This window comes from Micrasema longulum, unplaced genomic scaffold, assembly GCF_059751315.1.
Source record: "Micrasema longulum isolate JH-2025_06_02 unplaced genomic scaffold, ASM5975131v1 h1tg001180l, whole genome shotgun sequence".
Taxonomy (NCBI): Eukaryota; Metazoa; Arthropoda; class Insecta; order Trichoptera; family Brachycentridae; genus Micrasema; species Micrasema longulum.
In genome coordinates, this window is record NW_028278367.1 from 192,637 (window position 1) to 212,298 (window position 19,662).

General features: G+C 31.6%; 1 protein-coding gene across 3 annotated transcripts; it reads right to left on the reverse strand.

Annotated features, from left to right (window-relative positions):
• Positions 1-920: 920 nt before the first annotated feature.
• Positions 921-17,721, reverse strand: LOC148276608 (transmembrane 7 superfamily member 3-like). Of its 3 annotated transcripts, XM_088234032.1 has the most exons (10): positions 17,511-17,582; positions 17,212-17,298; positions 16,801-17,127; positions 14,877-15,136; positions 12,879-13,032; positions 10,456-10,623; positions 7,869-8,030; positions 6,056-6,208; positions 3,575-3,835; positions 921-1,455 (listed from the first exon to the last, which is right to left on the reverse strand). In XM_088234032.1, exons 2-10 carry the CDS (start codon positions 17,279-17,281, stop codon positions 1,145-1,147), a joined length of 1,866 nt encoding a protein of 621 aa, XP_088090158.1. In that variant the 5' UTR covers positions 17,282-17,298; positions 17,511-17,582; the 3' UTR covers positions 921-1,144. The 3 variants fall into 3 exon arrangements, with proteins under 3 accessions (XP_088090158.1, XP_088090157.1, XP_088090159.1); XM_088234031.1 differs by having other exon boundaries at positions 17,212-17,697; XM_088234033.1 differs by lacking the exon at positions 7,869-8,030 and having other exon boundaries at positions 17,212-17,721.
• Positions 17,722-19,662: the final 1,941 nt, after the last annotated feature.

The following is a 19,662-nucleotide window of genomic DNA, read 5'->3' on the forward strand; positions in this document are numbered from 1 at the left end:
CACAGGAAAAAAACAATTATGTTGTAACCCTCCGAAGTGTAATGGTTAAGAGAATCGTTTGCTTCATAGGGGTTTCAGGTTCAATTCCCAGTGACATTGCGACAATAGTGTAATTTTTTTCTCAAACATAGCTGTAATGAGCTGTGATTCACCACTGTGATTGGGCCTCTTGGCCTGTTGTGGTGTTAAAAGTAATACATGGATAAATCATCAGTTGACAGGTAAAATGATTTAAATGAAGACTTATGGTAAAGTGACTTTATATCACTAAGTTCTAAATTTTTTAACAATCTCTGGGAAAATTGTTGTGAGTGAAATTGAAGACCTTGTTTTAAAACCCTTAAATGTCACAAACCAACAATTTTTCAGGAGTGTTTAAACTGAATACCGCGGTTTCGCTATGAATTTGATACCTTTTAATAAAATAAAATCATAGATATACTTTTAGTGCACAGTATAAAACTTGAAAATGTTTTAAATATTGTACGTATATTTCAATATTAAATAAAATGTGAGTGTGACATTTGCTATTTTTAGAAAATATTTGGACCTTTGTAGATTGTAGTGAATTAGAATGAATGGTTGAAATAAAAAAATGGCCGTTTTTCAGACACTTATTTACTAGTTGAACTCTACATATTTAGATTTGTTAAAATAGTCAGTAAACACAACAAGCCATCTAGAACACCTTTTGAACTGTCAAACAATGAGTGATAGTGGCGCTACATAGTTTCAGAGATGCCAATTATTAATGGATACTTTCTATTTTCAAACAAATTGATGCAAACAAAACTGAAGTGTTTTCACAAAAACAGCGTATTTTTAACACTGAATTTGAGATACATGTGATTTATTCAGAAATATTTGGAAAGAAAGATTGTATGGACTCATAGACAGAATAATAAAATTCAATAATATCATTTTGGAAAAATTTGGACATTAGACATTTTAAAAACAAGGTCTTTAATTATACAATCATAAACAGCTGTTTCGGAGTTGCTTAGTGGACCAAGGGTTTTTTTTTCAGAGAATTTAGTAACATAAAGTCACTTTACCATGTACTTAATGAGTTTTACCTGTCAACCGAAGAAACAATGATTTGTCGAGGCATAAATAGATTACTGGCACAAATAATTGATAGAGTTTACCAAACACTATTGATCTCATCATGTTCGTTTCTCACGAAACCTGTATCTTTAGGTGGACAAAATATCTTTTTCAAGAACCCAAGAGGAGAACTGTCATTCTCAACGGGGGGTGCTGTTGGATTAGAGTACGATCCGTACGATAGAACAGTTTGGCGATAGAATGGTGAGTACTCGTCATCGTCTCGGAGTGGGCGAGGAAAGAAAATCGGTCCATGATTAGGTAATAGAAGATCATTCTTAGTGAGGAAGTGCTGTGATAAACATCCTATTACAACGAGCACGGCCCATATAAGTGTAGAGATTCCATCTAAAAATTCAAAATTTATTCAAGCATTTTGCAATATTAAAATATTGATCCATATATTTTGCCATTTTAACGCAATAGTTTGAATCTTTTTTGGCAGGTCCAACCGGCAATGTATTATTTTTTTGTTTTTTTACTACTTGCCCACCAAATACTACACACGGCATTTTAAGACTAAAGTCTCCTTGGCGGTACCAAAACGCAAAGAAAAATTGCTCGAAAATTTCTAAAGTTATTTAAGTCTAAAATTGGAGATGTGTTGATATTTTTTTACTGATTAGTCATTTAAGTATTTTATGTACCAGGCCTGTATCCGTAATTTATTTATTTAAATACTGTACCTAAAGGCTTTTACAACATTTTCTACAGAAACAATATAGATTAAAAGAATGGTACAGTTAAATACACAGGGAAAATAAACAACAGAAATATTGGAAATTTACAAAAAAAAGCAATTGTGATAGCACACATCTAAAAGATGCAAATGAAACTTGAACATAATATAAATTTTATGTATATAAAGAATAAATGCTCACAAAAATGCACAATTTGTAGTGTAATGGGCCTGCCACACACTCGAGTAGCATGGGAAGTAGCGAGGAAAGAAGGCAGACGTAGTGTAGCAACATTACTCGTCATGCTCCTCGTCGTGCTCACCGCTCCCTATTTTGTCCATTTTTGAGCGCGAGTCAAAGGACCCGCAATATGAGCGCAAGTGGTTGGCCACATAATCACGCCGTCGCAGTACACATGTGGTAAACATTGAGCGCTCACACAAGACACACGCGTCATTTTTGAATGATGTATATTTCTATGTATGACATTGATATTATTAGCTATATTAAAAATGCATAACGCGCACGCTACCACAGTTTCATCGTTCATTGTATAGAAAGACAAATCACAAGTGCGGAGCGTCGCGATTAATTGCGCAAGTAGAGCAGTGTGTGAGCGGAGAGGGCAACATCGGGCGAAAAGGCGGCAGCGCGAGGAGCAGCGCAAGGAGCATAGTGTGGCGGGACTATAAAGGAAGAGTAAAGGAAGGAAAGGAGGATACAGTAAAACCTCGTTTTTACGTTCCTCGTTTTTACGTTTTCCGCTTTTTACACCGAAATATTTGGGTGCCATTTTTTTCCATACTTTCTCATTCAATTTTCCCCCCAATTAACGTTTTTTACGTTTTTCATAACACCGGTTTTACGTCTAATTTTTTTCATAACTCATTCGATCTGTCAAAATACGAGCCGCGCGACGCCGCGTGAATGGAGAATAAAATCGAGGTAAATAAAAAAAGGGTAAATTATTGTCTCAAACTAAATTCAAAGTAGGTGCAGTGTAATTGACCATTTTGTTTAAGTGTCTAGTTTTGACGTTTTACTAAATAGTGACATGCAGTTGACGCATGTTTAGGAAGAATCGGGAATCGAAGAATCTTTACATCAATTAATTTCAATGCAGAAAGTTTAAAAAAATGGCAATATAAATATTATTTGATGTTATACACATAATGTGAAAAGGAGATAGTTTAAACAGTTATCATAAAAGTGTGAAACAGTTCGCGATGTATATTATGACAGTTGAAATATTGTGGTGCCATACTAAAAAAAGTGATACCATATAAATAAAATTTCCCAATATTTAGGGATAAAATCGTTATATGCAATTTATGCTAATTAAAATTTTTATTTTCGTGTTTTTAAGGTTACGTTACATAAAATTATTTGAACATGTTTTTTTTAAAATTCAATTAAAAAAAACATATTGTTAGAAAAAATACAAAATATTTTTAATTATATCATTGGTAAATATGAATAATCCCCAATCATGACAGTTCTTAGAATTTTTCTGCAGTAAATTTAGTATAGTCTTGTGCAATAATTATTTACCTCAGTTTTACACTTTTTTTGTTGCTCCCTTGAAAAACGTAAAACAGGGGTTTTACTGTATTAGAGATGAACATTGCCAAAGAAGGGAAGAACAAAAGGTTATGGTTAAAGGATATTCAGTGATTGCGCAAAGGAAGACAATTTCGTGACCAAAGAAGTCACAATTTGGGTTATAATTACGAACAAGATATTTAGTTTATTTATGGATAAAAAACAACAAAAAAAATGCGGCATACCTCTCCATTGGTAAGGCGGGTCAATGATGACATTGTTGAAGTGCGTAACAGCTGATCGGCGTATAACATTTACGAACATGTATCTTAGATAAGATCCAACACAAAGCTCTATGATTACGAGAGCTGTGAAAGAGCCGATAAGAGCGCAAGCAAATATGTTCGCTCGGAAGGTAAGTGGCATCGTGATCAACATTACTATGAATATCGTTAGTAAGAACACACTCCAAAAATTCACATTATTTTGAAGTATGATGTAACCATCTGAAAATAAAATAAAATTAGCATAAAAAAACTAGTCCAGAATTACAATTAGAAATTTGAGTGTTCATCATCATGCCCCTATCGCACTTGATGGTGCATAGGGCACCATATTAGAATACCAAACGCAGTGTATCCGATCATCTTTTACATGAAGGTAAGGCTTCAGGTGTCAGTTCTGAGACAGTGATATATTTTATTTTATTCAAATAAACGGCACTTGGTGCTCTTTACATATTAATGAAACTTCTTGGTTTACTTTTACTTTTTATTATTTTGACCGACGAGCACTTTCGCCTAAGTAGGCATCTTCAAGACTACTAAGGCGAAAGCGAGCGTTGGTCAAAATAATAAAAAGTAAAACTAAACCAAGAAGTTTCATTGATAAGTTTATTTATAATTTTATCATAATCATTAACTATGGAGTTTTATCAAGAAATATAAAAAAAAAACATCAATACTTTACATATTAGTTAAAAAATACATTAATATACATACAGGTAAATGGAGTTAAGTTATAAGTAAAAGATAGTATTTAAAAATAAATCAATACTCATCATTCCCGCAACTAATAGTGCATAGAGCACTGCATTGGCACACCAATCGCACAGCGTATCTCGATCATTTTTGTTACATGAAGGTAAGATGATCAGTCTCACGCTTCAGGTACCAGGGACTATGAAATATTTTTAGTGTAAAAATACCTTTTTTAATAAATATTTCACATCAATCATTGCTGACAAGCCGGTTTCAAGGTTAAGTAGGTTTCATTTTTTTTCTTTTCTGTTCATGTTTACCTTCTTAAATAAGAATAAATACAAAAAAAAAACACATCGGGAATTGAACCCGAGACCTCTTGCACAGCAGGCAAACGCGCTGACAATACACCACAAGGCCAAGAAATTTATACTTACAGTTATTTACAGATTAAGAGGTGTAAAACGTAAATAGTTACAAAAATATAGGTAAAAAAAATTGATAAATAGAAATAATTTGAACCTATAAATAAAATCGAGAAAAAAAATGTTAATGAAGAAATTACAATTTTTAATAATACTAAACAATAAAAATATATGTATATATTATCTAGAACAATTAATTACTAGTCTCTCCCACCCATAAAATACAAGAGAAGGGCCGGGCCGCCCGGTAGGTACTAAACTTTAAATAGAATGTATCACCGATGTCTCGGTACTTATTATCCAGAGCATGAAGTCTATTGATGACTGCGTTTTTACCTCATGAAGTCGAAATATTGTTGCAACAGCATTGGTAGTTGGCAGGCAATGTCCTTTTCCGTTCATTAAAATTAGTAAGTGACAAAATTGCAGGGGTGTCAAACATGGATTTAATTATCATATTACAACAGAGATGAAGAACATTTAAGAAAAGGTAATTTATTTATTTATTAACGGACACTGTCCATGTATACAATTTATAGGGTTTAAATATTACAATAAAATAATAGTTTAAAACATTAAAAAAAAGAAAAGAAGCATTGACAAACATAAGGGACATCGAGACAAGATCCGGAGTATTTATTTAGTGCTCGTTTAAATCGTTGTAAACTTAAAGTTAGTTAACAATACGCCAAAGACAGGTCATTGGAGAATTAAGGCCATAGTTTGTTCTATGCTGATCGATGAACAGTACTTCATTGTTTTTTTAATCTACGAGTCGGAATATTGAATTTACTTGTGCCAGTAATGATGGAACATCGATTATACCATTTAGTATGCCGAACATATATATGGAGTCAATATCAATTCTACGTTTTTGTAGACTATAAATATTTAACATTGACTCTATTTCAGCATAAAAACATATAGAAGTAATGTAGAAGTCTAGGCATCTACAGGGCTTATGACCTGTAAATGGCTGGTTTAAGTGGCCACTTTACACACTGTGTAACATTCACCATTCTGCCCATATTTTAACATCTATATTCCTTCAATTCTTTCATCTGTTGATGTTAGAAAACTTTAGAAACTTTTTAAAAGCATTTAAATTCCCAATGGTCATTTAATGGGAAAGGGACAAGGCCAAGACAGAATGTGTCCAGAAGATTGAAAAAGAATCTGCAGTAACAAAGATAGGAATCCACAATGGAAAAAATCTTTTTTTTTTCTGGGTTGTCAGTGATCATGGACGTTGATAACGGGAGTATTTTTAGAAAATTAAAAACCACTAAAATTTCTAATTAGGTGTATTTTTTTTCTTTACCTGGTAATCCATAGAAGACGACCATGGACACTTGGAAGCCAATGCAGAATGAAGATAGAACTATTGAAGACAAAGATACTCCAAACGACTTGAGACATAATAGCCAAGTCAAACTACTCGCCACTCCAGAAATTACTGATATGGAAAATACAACTAAAAAAAAGAAGATAATTAAAACATGGTACTGAGGAACCTAATTTTAAAATTATCTAAAAAGCATAAAAAATTTAATATTATGGTAAAATAATGCTTCAGGTATCTGAATAATAATAATTTTTCCTATTTTGCAAACCATCTGATGGAAAATAAGCATAATTTTAATAAAGACATTGAATTAAAAGCTCTACAAGTGGAGAATAAAATATTACAATTAGACCACCTAGAAATCTCAGAAATGAAAAAGCGATAAATAATAATAAAAAGACAACAAATAATCTTATAAACAATTGTCCACTCTTGTTTAGTTTTAAACATAAAGATCGTACCCCCCTCACACCACACCTCCTAACTTTACAAGAACATGACAAAAAAAGACTTATTAGCTCCACATATATAGATTCAATATTAAGAACACTGTTAAAATAAAATAGGATAAGATTCATTATTAAGTTATGTTTGAGTATGTCCAATGCTTGCAGATTGGCTGGATTTCCCTGACTGGACTTGGTGTGTATAGTGGTCACTTAAACCAGCCAATGACAGGTCATAAGCCTTGTTAATGCCTTTATTCCCTTCTCAAAAGTTTTCCCTCTCTGTTGAAATAAATTTAAATATAACAATAAAGATTGTGTAGCTTCAAAACCAGTCGTTAAAAATTAAATTAAAATAAATGGTTAATTTTTATTTACAAAGTATTTATATTAATATACTCAGCTTTTTTTATTAAAGTATGCACAAATGCAGCAAAACCATAATTGAAGTCTTTTTATTGCAACAGAGAGGGAAAACATTTTTGAGGAGGGAATATGGAAGTCGAGGCATAAAGCTAAAATAGAAATATTTTGTGATCATCATAATCATTCCCTTTCCGCACCTAATGGTGCATAGAGCACTACATTGGTACACCAACCACAGCGTATCTTGATCATTTTTTTTACATGAAGGTAAGATGATCAGTCTTACGCTTCAGGTACCAGTCTAGGGACTATGAAAAATTCTGGTGTGAAAATGCCCTTTTAAATAAATATTTCATATCAACCTTGTCGGAAATCGAATCTGAGACCTCTCGCATGGTAGGCAAACGCACTGACCATTACACCACGAGGCCGAAACACATTAATATACAATTTTTTATTTTTATATATTCATAAGAATTACCTTATCAATCAGAAAAGGATAAAAAGAAAATCAGAAAGGGATAAAATAATGAATAAAAAAAAAAAAATAATTGCAAGACTCATAATTGCTCATGAAAATGATTTTCATTCAAATAATGGGAAATGTTTTTTAAAAAAATGGGATGCTTAGACACAGAGCTGGAACTAACGGGATCTAGCGCCCTGTCACTTGCTGAAAAGGGAAGCGAATATACATGGTTGTAGATTAACACAAACATATTATTCTCTCCTCCCTTGTAAGCAAGTGTCTGGTTCATTATGCGTATTGAACCTATGAAAGGTACACGGCTAAGACATAAGAGTTGGGTATTAAAAAATAAATAAAATCTAGGTAATTCGTAGCAAACATATTGTACAGATGCGGGAGAAGCAAAAGTGCAAGAAACACGTATAAAACTACAGAAAACACTAGGTTTTTTTTATTTAACCACCACCTGAAGCAACTATGAACAATTATATTATTCTAAATAATTTACCTGAAAAGGGAAGGTCAATGACCATATATAAAATGGCGGAGGTAAAAAGGCTATTACTAAGAAATCCTAGTTTGTTTGTCCAGTGTACCATGACAAAAAATAGGAAAAACGTAAATATCAATAACATTACAGTACCGATAAAAAATGATCTCCATCTCGAAACTAAAAAAAATAAATAATTTATGTGTACATTTTTGTTTTTAAAAAGTTAATATACAAAACACTTCTTATCTCTTTCATAACTCTTAAAAGGCTGTGCTACAAAATTCCTTTACACGCGGTGATGTAACATCGTGTTACCTCAAGCAAAGGACAGTATATTCTGAAGTTCGGGCATTAAAAAAAAAAAAAAACAGAGACATGCTGTCAAATAATTTATAAAAGTTGTACTACAATTGGACAGAGTTAGGCGGAAAGCGTCCAACCCTCAAAATGCTAAAAATGAGTTTAATGCCGGTTTCAATAGCATACTACGATATATATATAATAAAAATAATAAAAAAATATTGCTGCTAATAAATATGCTATTAATTCACCTATTCCAAGATTGCACAGTCTAGGAAACCAAATCAGTTGTATTGACATTTTCCACATTAGCCAAATGAAGTTTAAACTTGCTATTAAAGAAATAGTTTACAATTCTGACTGCTGTTTATGTATTTATATTAATTTGTAAAACAAGAAAAATAAATTTATAAATAAATACAGGTCTAATATTTAAATTTTTAAAGAGTTTTTATTTTGTTTCTTTTTATATTTTATTTTTAAAACAGTTGAGAACCCCTAAGCTCTTATCAGGAGACAGTTAGTATTATACCTAGGGTATTCAATATACATTGCAACAATCCCATCAAATCTGATTTTTGATTGATGATTTATGATTCTTGCTATTTCAAATATACTGGTGTCTGACGATGTCGGTCACGATGAAACCCGGTCACTAGTAAAAAAAAATAAAATAAATAAAAGTGAAATAAAACTATACATGTATTTTTATTATTATAATTAAAATGCAGTTCCACCAAGAAATGTCAGTAGAAAAACTCAATATATGTATAGATATATTGTTATTATACTATTTCATAATTTTGTAGTAGAACACTGTTAAGTTAAATATATTTTTGTTTGTGTTTATATTTATAAAAGGCATGTTTGCCGTGTACACAATAATAAATAAAATAAATAAATATTTATGTGCTGAAAACGTCCAAGCTCCAAGAGCTATACTTTTTTGCCAATTAAAGAAATTAAAAAAAAATATATATATAAAAAGAGTTGCGGAAAACAGGCAAACAACAATGATTGCCGTGATGTGAGTTAGAAATTTCTTTAATTGACCAAAAAAGTATAGCACTTGGAGTTTGGACGTTTTCGGCGCATAAAAGATATCGTAGTATGCTGTCGAAACTGGCATTACACATTTTTACATTATTTTTATTAAAAAGATATTAAGGTGTTTTGTAAAAATATGTTATCCTACCTTTTTGTTGATTTTTATATTACTAAATAATAGATATAAAATTTCATCACCTTTTTTTGTTTTATTAAATACTTTTTATATATTAAACTTAACATATATTTTTCATCATCATAAATTAAGAAACAGCTGTTTTTACAGATAATTATCTTACATTTGTGTTATGATTAAGTTTTCCGCGAACTGGCAACATTACGCGGCGACTTCGCGCATGCGCGCGGCGAAAGCGGGGGGTTTTTTTGGACACAGTCCAATGTATTCAAATATGATTATACGCTCTTCAGAAGGAGACTATTCTTAATTCTATGTATGCATTATTTTACCTTTTGTCAAAGTAAAAAAACATTCCATTTATTTAAAATGAAACACTTATAATTTTTTACTTAAAACTTAGTAATTTTTACCACATAAAAGTCTTATACAGGGTGTTCTTTAAACCCTGTCACATCCGAAACCACGATGATCAGTATGAGCAAGAAGACATATTGGCACATTAAAATATTTTTTTAGAACGAATAAAATTCAAAAAAATAAAATGTCAATAAAAGCAAATGGTTGCTTACTTATGCAGGGGTGAAACGAGGAGGGGGAAGGGGGAAGTCTGACACTACGCCGCGCTCCTCCCACTTCTCCCCCGCAGAAGTAAGCAACCATTTGTTTGTTTAAATATTTTATTTTTAAATTTTTTCTTTTTTCTAAATGTTTTTTAAAATATGCTTATATGTCTTCTTGCCCATACTGATCATCGTGGTTTCGGATGTGACAGGGTTAAAAGAACATCCTGTATATTATAACACAACTAGTTTCAGGCATTCAGAATTACCCATCATCAGGTGTAAATATAAACTGATTCCAACTGTTGTGTAGATTTGATTATTCACTCATTTCATAAAAGTGCTATTATCCCAGTTTCACTTTTCTGTAGATGGCTGCGTTTTGCATAACTACATACAATAATCTCAGTTTGAGGTTGGTGTGGCTTTGTACATTTTTGCATAACACCTTCCATACATGTCGTTTCTTTGTAAGTATATGTTGGGTCCATATTAATGTTGTAATTTTATAATATTTGCACTTTTGTATTTTAATTAAAATAAATCAAATATTTACCTTCAATCGGCTGAGATACAAGGTTGCTCACAAGTATAAATGTCACCATAGAACAAGACATAAATCCAAAAATGACAATTTGACATCTAAAGAAGTAATGTCCAAAGACATTGATGAAAAGTCCCAATAAAGACAAAAATGGGAAGAGGATCTTCATGTAAAGTGGAACTGAAACAATCAGCACAAAAAAAAACATTAATGAAAAGTCCCAATAAGCACAAAAATGTTAAAGGATCTTATGTAAAGTGAAACTGAAACAATCAGCATAAAAAAACGTTAATGAAAAGTCCCAATAAAGACAAAAATGGGAAGAGGATTGAACAGAAACAATCAGCATAAAAAAAAACATATTTACTTTTTGGTAAAATCTTAAGAGCATCTTTTAACTATAAAGAGCAAAAACAACCTAAAATAACATAGATTTATGGAAAAATAAATATGGAAGCAAAAATGTTTTTATTCATAATAGTATATGAATTACACTTATTTAGACACAATTTAATGAGCAGAGACATTTTTCTTAATTAGGCAATATCACTCTCATTCTCAATATTAAATGCTGATAAACTAAGAGAATCGACATTAAACAAACATAACTTATATAATTACAGAAAAAAATGATGATGAATGTAATTACATTACATTACACTCAATTGAGTGTGAATAATTGATCTAGTTAAACTAAATAAATTATTATCACATTACAATACACAATAACAAAATAAATATGAGAGTTCATTAGAATTCAAACATGCTCAAGCGAGATTAGAGGGTCAAAATACTAAATAACACATCACTCGAAAATATTAAGTAGAGTATTGAGAACCTTAAAATATTTATTTATTATTTTTTAAACATACAGAAAATGAAACAAAGTAAAGTGGATCGGTGAAGTTTCCACACAATTTTTATAATATATGGTATAATGTGCATTATTATTAAATTTTAACTATAAACTAATAATTTTAAAACAATAAGAATATTTCAAGAGAAAAAAAAAACAATAATAAAAGTAATTAAAAAAAGCAATACTAAAAGTAATTTCAGAAAGCAATAATAAAAGTTAGTAAAAAAACATATTTTTTTTATTCTTATTTTTTTAAATAATATCAAAAGTAATTTCGAAAATAGGAATGCTGAAAATACTTTTGTTAAGGCAATTTGAAAAAATATTTTTAGAAAGTAATTAGAAAAAATAAAGTGAAAGTAATTTTCCAAAAAAAAAATTAAACAAATTAAATCATTTTGAAAAAACAATACTTAAAGTAATTAAACAAACATATGGAGCCATAATTGGCAGAACAACGTAAGCGTCATTTTCGGTGAATTGAGTACTTTTAAGGAAAAGCGTACTTAAGAATTGCGTACTTTTTCTTTATTACCCCCTGCACAAGTGTTAAAAACATCAAGGCTCTATAAAATTCACCTGCCACATTTCAGGATACTTAATTTTATTTATTAAAAGAAAACATCAGCCATCTCAACAAGAAAAAACAATATTACAAATAAACCAAAAGTATAGGCCAATTATGGTTTTCCATGTATAACTCCGCATCATTCCACTCTTTAAAAAAATATATAAGTAATAAGTAAAACAACGTAACCGACGACTATGTAGGTGATTACGCTAGCTCGCACCACTGCCAGAATTATGGACAAAACAGTGCCACTATCTTAAAAGCGGAAGGTATTAAAACAATTTGGATGTCATTTCAGTATTGGCAGAAACCAACCATTATAAATCCCATTTACCGAATTATTAAAAAAAATATACATTGAAAAATAAATATTTTTTAAACTTTGTCGCTTATGTTGTTCTGCCGATTATGGCTCGATATTAAAAGTAATTTGCAAAAAAAAAAATGTAAAAGTACTGATTAAAAAACAATACTAAAAGTACACAGGTAAAAAAAAAATTTGCTAAAAAACCAATGTCAAAAGTTAACGATTTTGATAGAAAATATAAATAAAATTCCTTGGTTAAGTTTTACATTGTTTAATTTAGATCTTTGACGAAATTGCCTGTTGGTCAAAATTAAACAAAATAATACTTAACCATTGAATTCAATCAACATTTTTTTATCAGTCATTACTTATTCAAACAACGGAGTTTTATCAAAAAATATCTACAAAAACATCGATAATATTAGAAGTCTGCCTCCGTGGTGTAGTAGTCAAGACACTTGACTCACACACGAAAGGTTCCGGGTTCGATTCCCGGTGAGAACACAAATATTAAAATGTGATTTTTCTCAAGCCTGTGTGTTTTGTGATGTAATTCTCCACTGTAATTGGGCCTCCTGGCCTGTTGTGGTGCTAAAATAAATAAATAAGTACAACATCTTTTAACGATAATAAATAAATAAATAAGAAGTAACTGATTACAAAAACATTTTTTTTTTATACATAAGTATAATACTTACATTCACCATTATATATTGCTGATGCATATGAGTGATTTGGCACATATGCAGAACTAACATTATTTTTTGTAGCGATGACGGCATACACTGAACCGATCCCATGGTACACACTAAATAATCGTCTCATATGCGGATAATCATATGATTTTGGAACCTAAAAATAAAAATCATATAAAAATTAGGTTTATTATTATTATTATCATTCTTCTTTATTAAGTTACTAAACAGGGGCAATAAATAGAAACATTTATATTCAACAAGGAAATTCAGTAACATTAAAAAAATAAATTGTTAGACAATTAAACTAAACCAAAATTTTTGTATGTATCGTATTTTATTTACTTTTATTTAGGAAACATACAGTACAGTTACATAGTTTTATATTTTGCACAGTAAAGCTAGGGTTTCCTAGGAGAGCGGTGCCCGTATCTTAACGGCCGTAGTGACTGGTGATGCGATGGAGAGCCGTCGTAACGGTGACTAGAGAGTGGTTTTATTTTTTAAAGATGTTATCAACACCGTTTTCCTAGGAAACCACTCTCTAGTCACCGTTACGACGGCTGTCCACCGCATCACCGTTCACTACGGCCGTTAAGATACGGGCACCGCTCTTCTAGGAAACCCTAGCTTTAGACTTAACTCTGATGGACCAGTGAAGTTTCCATATTATATAATAATTATACGTAAGGTTTTTAATAAAAGTACAAAAAAGAGAAGGAAAATAAACATAAATAGAAGTTGTTTAAAAATTAAAATTTAAGTAAAAAAATGAAGAAAATTTGTGAAAGTAATTAAAAGTTAAGAATTAAAATAAAGAATGAAAAACATGCTTAGATGTAAAAATAAAATAAAATAATATCATTTTTTTAAAAAAGAAAAACATAAATATACTCATACATATCTTAAGGGATTCAAATCGTATTATCAGCGCTATGATAGTTTTAAGTTATGTAATTTTGAAATTACTCCGCCAGTGACGTTACTAGTTCTCTCGGGTAAATTGTCCTGATTGGTGAGTTGGCTTCCCAGAAAATGGAAATCTATTGCAACACTCTATCATTGGTTGATTTAGAAGAACTTGTGACGTAATTTAAAGATATTAATTTTTTTAAATCTTTTTATAAAATTTAGAGAAACATTGCGGTACAATTAAATAATGCTCTAACTTTTACCGCATGTAAGAAAATATTTTTTATATTCAATTTCCCGTAGCACTGCACTTCCTCATATACATAAATCAAAACCTTTTAAGGACAATTTAAAAAACTGATTGAAAAAGTTCGTCTTTCTATGTCCAGGCAAATGAAGAATACAGTTCAATGTGTGAAATGGAACCAAAAATTTGGACAAGTGTTTTCGACTCGTTGGCTGTTCTCAGATGAAAATCCCAAATAAGGGAATTGAGAGGAGATAAGTCTACCTCATTGTGTATTGGCTGATGCATTTGCCTACCATTATTAAGGTCCTGGATTACTTTTCTGGCAGCGTGGAAGTAAAATATTGATTTTAAAGGTGGTTACTGGGCTCGTACCTAAAAAAAGTTGACCTTACCTTCATGTACAAGATTATAGAACTACGCTGCATTTGGTTTACCAATGCAGTGCCTTATGCATCACTGGGTGTGAAAAAGGGGATGATGATCATTTTATTCTGTAGACTTCAAAAGTTTTTGATTTCCCCACGATTTTATAGCAAAACTATCGATGCATATTAATTTACAGATGTATATCGGCAGTCCCTGCGTATACTATTGAAACTACATTTAGAGAAAGTGCGATTAAAATACAAAAACACATGTTGAGCAATCTTACAGTATCTGATAGCTTCTTAAAAAAATATCAAGCTTTGTTTTTGCTGTCTTGTAAACCTCGCAAAACGCAGATTCGAAAATATAAGTAGGGATCGTCGATATATTATTATTTCAAGGTAAGATTACTGGTGCTTCTATTTATTTTCAAACTAAGGTTTATGCTGTAAAGGGTAAAATTTGAATCCTACCTTACGACCATGTTTAATGACATTTTCTACAGTTATCATTTTTTTTATTGAGTCGAAGTATGTTTCTTCAGATTGGTCGGATTCTGGCATGTAGAAATGATAGAAATCGTGAGTTATCATTTGCGATTCACCGTCGCAGTTAGCACGAGGAACTCTGGCAGTTGCTGCCTCAACAGTTAAAATGTTGAAGTCTTCTTTGATGGTCAAGAAAGGAGTATTTAGGACATTAGACTCCATGTTGCAACCTCCCGGTATTGGAGCTGAAATTCAACAAATATTTTACAACAAAATGAAACTAAATAAAACCCAGAATGATAGATAGAATCATCATCTCTATTTAGAGTTCGTCTAAATATAGATAATTATTATAGTTAATTCATATAGATCATGTAATGTTCTTGTTTTTTTTATTGTGCGTTTAATAATATAAATAATATAGGTACACAGAAATTTCCACTCTCCTGTTTCCCCTCATAACTCCCGCTGCATATAATATTGGGTGTTAACATAAGTTGCGTCTGTCTTTTCTAAATTAAAAAATGTGCACTAAAAGTTTTACAAAAATGGGAAAAGATATACATCATTTGAATGAAAACTTTCTGTTCGAAAAGATATTGTGTTTGCTTTTGTTACACACTGTTATATTATGTGCTGGCCGCTACTATAAAATGAGGAATACAAAAAACATATGTAACAATAATAATATATTTGATATGCTTATATTTTAACGTCTTTAAATAAGATGCTTTCACACCATAAATAATTAATTCTGAACTTTTTTTCTTTGATAAATTACTACTTATTACAATTTATTGCTTGGTATTATTTTTATATTTTTGGAACAACAACAGATTACCAGTGACACTTAAAAGACAACGGAAACAAAGTGTGTGAAACTCAAAAACATGAACAAAATAAAAGCAAAAGTCTCTCGCAGTTTGTGTAACTGTAAATGTGTATACAGAAATCGGTATTCACACGAGGACAATACAAGAGATGAGACAATACTGTCATACCCCACTTCCATAAACAGCCTAGACCGCGCAGGTCAGGACAGTGGGACAATATAATGGTTCAACCGTAGGTACAATGTGAACGCAGCGTGCGGTTGTGGGGGTGGGCCATTGTCCTGCGGAGACTGCCTGTCTACCTCTATGGCAATATCGTGAAACATTGTCCTGTTCTCCGAATTTCTGTCTACACTAGAACGAGACAGAATTGTCCTGTCCTCACGTGAACTATGCATATTTATAACGTCTTACAAGACGGATACATTCAAGAATAGAAAATATTGTAATAATACTTTTTAAAATCAATTGCCAACAATATATTTTATCGGCTGTGTTCAGGTCAAACCGTAATTCTGGAGAAAGCAATTGCACTATTTAAAATCTGTTTTAAATCAATTCGTCATGATCGTAGAACAATGACGCATGTGGTTTTCTTTGACTTTACGTGGGAGCGGTTTAAATTTTTTTGGACACTTTATGTCACAACTTAATAAGCGCAGTATATTATTTGATACTTGGGTTAGTTATAGATATATTTCACACCTGGAATATAAAGCCTTTATACAAACTTTTCAAGATCAAATATTAAAGAAAGTCAATGTTACATTTTTCGCACATCCGTTGTTGTTTTATGATAACGACGAATTGCATGGGCCTTATACACATTCTGGCAAAAGTATTTAAGTCAACAGATGTTTGCAGTTCAAATCCTTTTGATATAATGTACAAAAGACCGACGCCATTGGTTTATACACACTTGAAAAAGTGAAACCGGTTTTTCTACAACTGTGTTTGGAAGCCTTTACCCTGAACATGGTCGATATAATTAGTGGAATCTACATCTAAACATACTTATTTTGTCACATTTAAAAATAAATAAATGCCACAATGCGACATTGAACAGAAAAAAATACCTTTAGCTGAATAAGCATGGATGGATATATAAACTTGAATTACGTTATCTTCAAAGTTCATAATATGGAATATTTTTTCCATGTTTTGTTCATACACTAGACCCAAATTAGTTCCATTTACATGGTTATGTAGACTTAAATCTGGATAAAACGACACAGTTATGTTGTAATGGTAAGAATGGGCTTGCATCACAAGAAACTTCACTTCTGGAAATGTTCCTTCGACTAAACATTGCAATGATGTCTTGTTCTGAAGTTCCACGATCGAAGAATACACTTCGGAATTAGTAGGCTGAGGCACAATTCCATCTAAGTTTATAATTACATCTGCAAAAATCAAAACTCTTCATGTTAGAATTTATCTGATCAAATAATTGCGGAGAGTAGAAAAAACAATGTTGCATTTTTTACCTTCGGATGTAATGCTGTTGACAGTTGAAGATACACTAAGCAAATACACTAAACACACCGAATAAAACATCGTGTATCGTGAATTCCCTAAATAACAAACAAAAATGAGTCATTAAAACGTCGACATTTGAATGATTCTTCAACTCACACACAGATCGGGTGAAACATTTAACGATTGATGTTTCAGGTTATGAAAAAATGTCAACAAAGCGAAAGCTTATTTGTGAAGTAACACGGAAATTCTTTTAAAATTAACAGTAGTTTTAAATTGTGATTAACTTGCTGATTAAAAGACGTACACGAGAACAAGTTTATTGGAGAAACCCGTACACATAAATGAATACATTTTAATTTATAAATTTATTGTTACGCTTCGACGCTCGCTCCGTTATCAGTTATCATATATAAGTGAATACAACCACAGACAAATGCGAAGCAAAGAAGATGCACGAAACGGGCCTAGCTGAACTGTCATCAGCCGCTGTCAGTGTCAGAAATTACTACGAGAACAGCTGCTATGTTCACGGCATTGGAATGTATTGAATTGTTAGTTCGCCGTCTGCCGCTAGAGCGCATGACAATCTAAACATGGCGTTGTCGATCGATGGCACGGTAGTGTAAAGAATATAGTAAAATTACGATGAATATTGTGATATCTGTTTAGTGATTAAATGCAAATGGGCCATGGGAAAAGATCAGGAATTATTGGAGGCGGCCAGGAATGGGAATGTGCCGGTTGTAGAGAAAATACTGAACCAAAGAGCTAAAAGGAGTGGTCCGTTAGCCAGGTGGGTGTATCATCATTTAATTGAATAGTTACAGACACTTGTTTTTAATCATGTTTCTTAGGAATTGCGCCCTTGTTAGCCACTTAAAATCTGCTTTTGTTGTTTCCCTTTGAATATACGCATAACCTCGCATAATTGAGTTAAAAATTATTGCGAAATCCTGCCTGCTTTCACGTTCTCGATTTTCAATATTCACCTGACAATCTTATCGTTTCTTATCAATCAAGAAATCCGATTACCTTCGAAAGCGTTGTTTATTTCGAGTTAAAGTTTTATTCATTTATGGGTTATATCTTTTAATATATTAATCTCCTTTTGTTTTCCTACAAAAACCTGCTTATCATTAACACAATCTTTAGTAATTTCTATTGAATTTTCCTTTTTTTATCGCTAAATAAGCCTTGAGTCTTATTCTTATACATTTTTTGCGGCGTGTGAAAATTTCCCATAACCATAACCCATTTATATTTAGTTACGTTTCCTTTTAAATATTTAAATAATTATTCTTTATACATTAATGCACAAATATATTTTAAACAATTTTCCTTGTGTAGGGCACTTTCTGCTTTTCACTTAAAATTAATTCAACATTTTTTTATCATTATTCACTGTTTATAGAAGTAAAACAATGAATTATTTATGCGTGATAATAACCGATTTTTTTGTTAAATAATTTATACTTTTTGACAGCTGTCATTTTTTTGGGATCTTTCTTTCACTTTTGGCGCGCCACCTTTTGGCTATTCCACGAATAACGAAGTAACGGAGAAAAAAAAGAAAGTTCGAATTCTAATGTTCATAGATATGTTTTTTTTAAATTAAAAAATAATTAGAACGCGTTATATATTGTGTAATAATTTTTTTTTTATAATGGGTTATTTGAAACGGCATTTTTTTTCCTTTGCTTTAAAACTATTTCGGTAGTTTATTTTTAGTATTAAGTCGGAAAACTGAACTACTCTATAGCAGTGTTTTTCAACGTGTGGGTCGCGAAGCCTTGGCAAAAGTAAAAAGTAAGATCCTAAGAAATCTGTCCCTATCTCCCCCCAGAACCTTTACTTTTGCATTGCTCATGATTGCGACCCCCCAAACAAGGCAAAAGCTGGTTCTGGTAGGGAGGGGGTGGGTCGCTAGCTATTTTCTTCTCGTAAGAGAGTCGCGTTTTCAAAGGGGTTAAAAAACACTGGTCTAGAGGGTATTTAGCATTTTTTACTAGAAATAAAACACGTCTTTTAGTTTAAAAAAACTAGTGAACGGTTTCGTCACCTTTTCTTCGGTTTTGTTGACATAAATCTCTCCTCAAAATCGTCGCATTTAAAGATACATCGCCTATGTGACCTATCATTAATTAACATTTACTATTTTTTCTCGCTGATAAAAAATACAGTTCAGTATGTGAAATAAAACCACAATATGTGCAGATAGACGAGTAAATTTTCTACTCATCGGCTATTCTGCTAAAAAATCTAAAGAAATTAAATCGAGTTGAGATAATTCGGACTCATGGTGTTGTAGTTCGCGACGCATTCGCCTGCCATGCTTGAGGTCCCGGCTTCGATTCCTGATAAGGTCAAAGTAAAAACATTTGTTTATTAGACATTTAGTTTCAAACTGCAATATTTTATTGTCTGTACTGGCACCTGGAGCGAGAGACTGATCATAT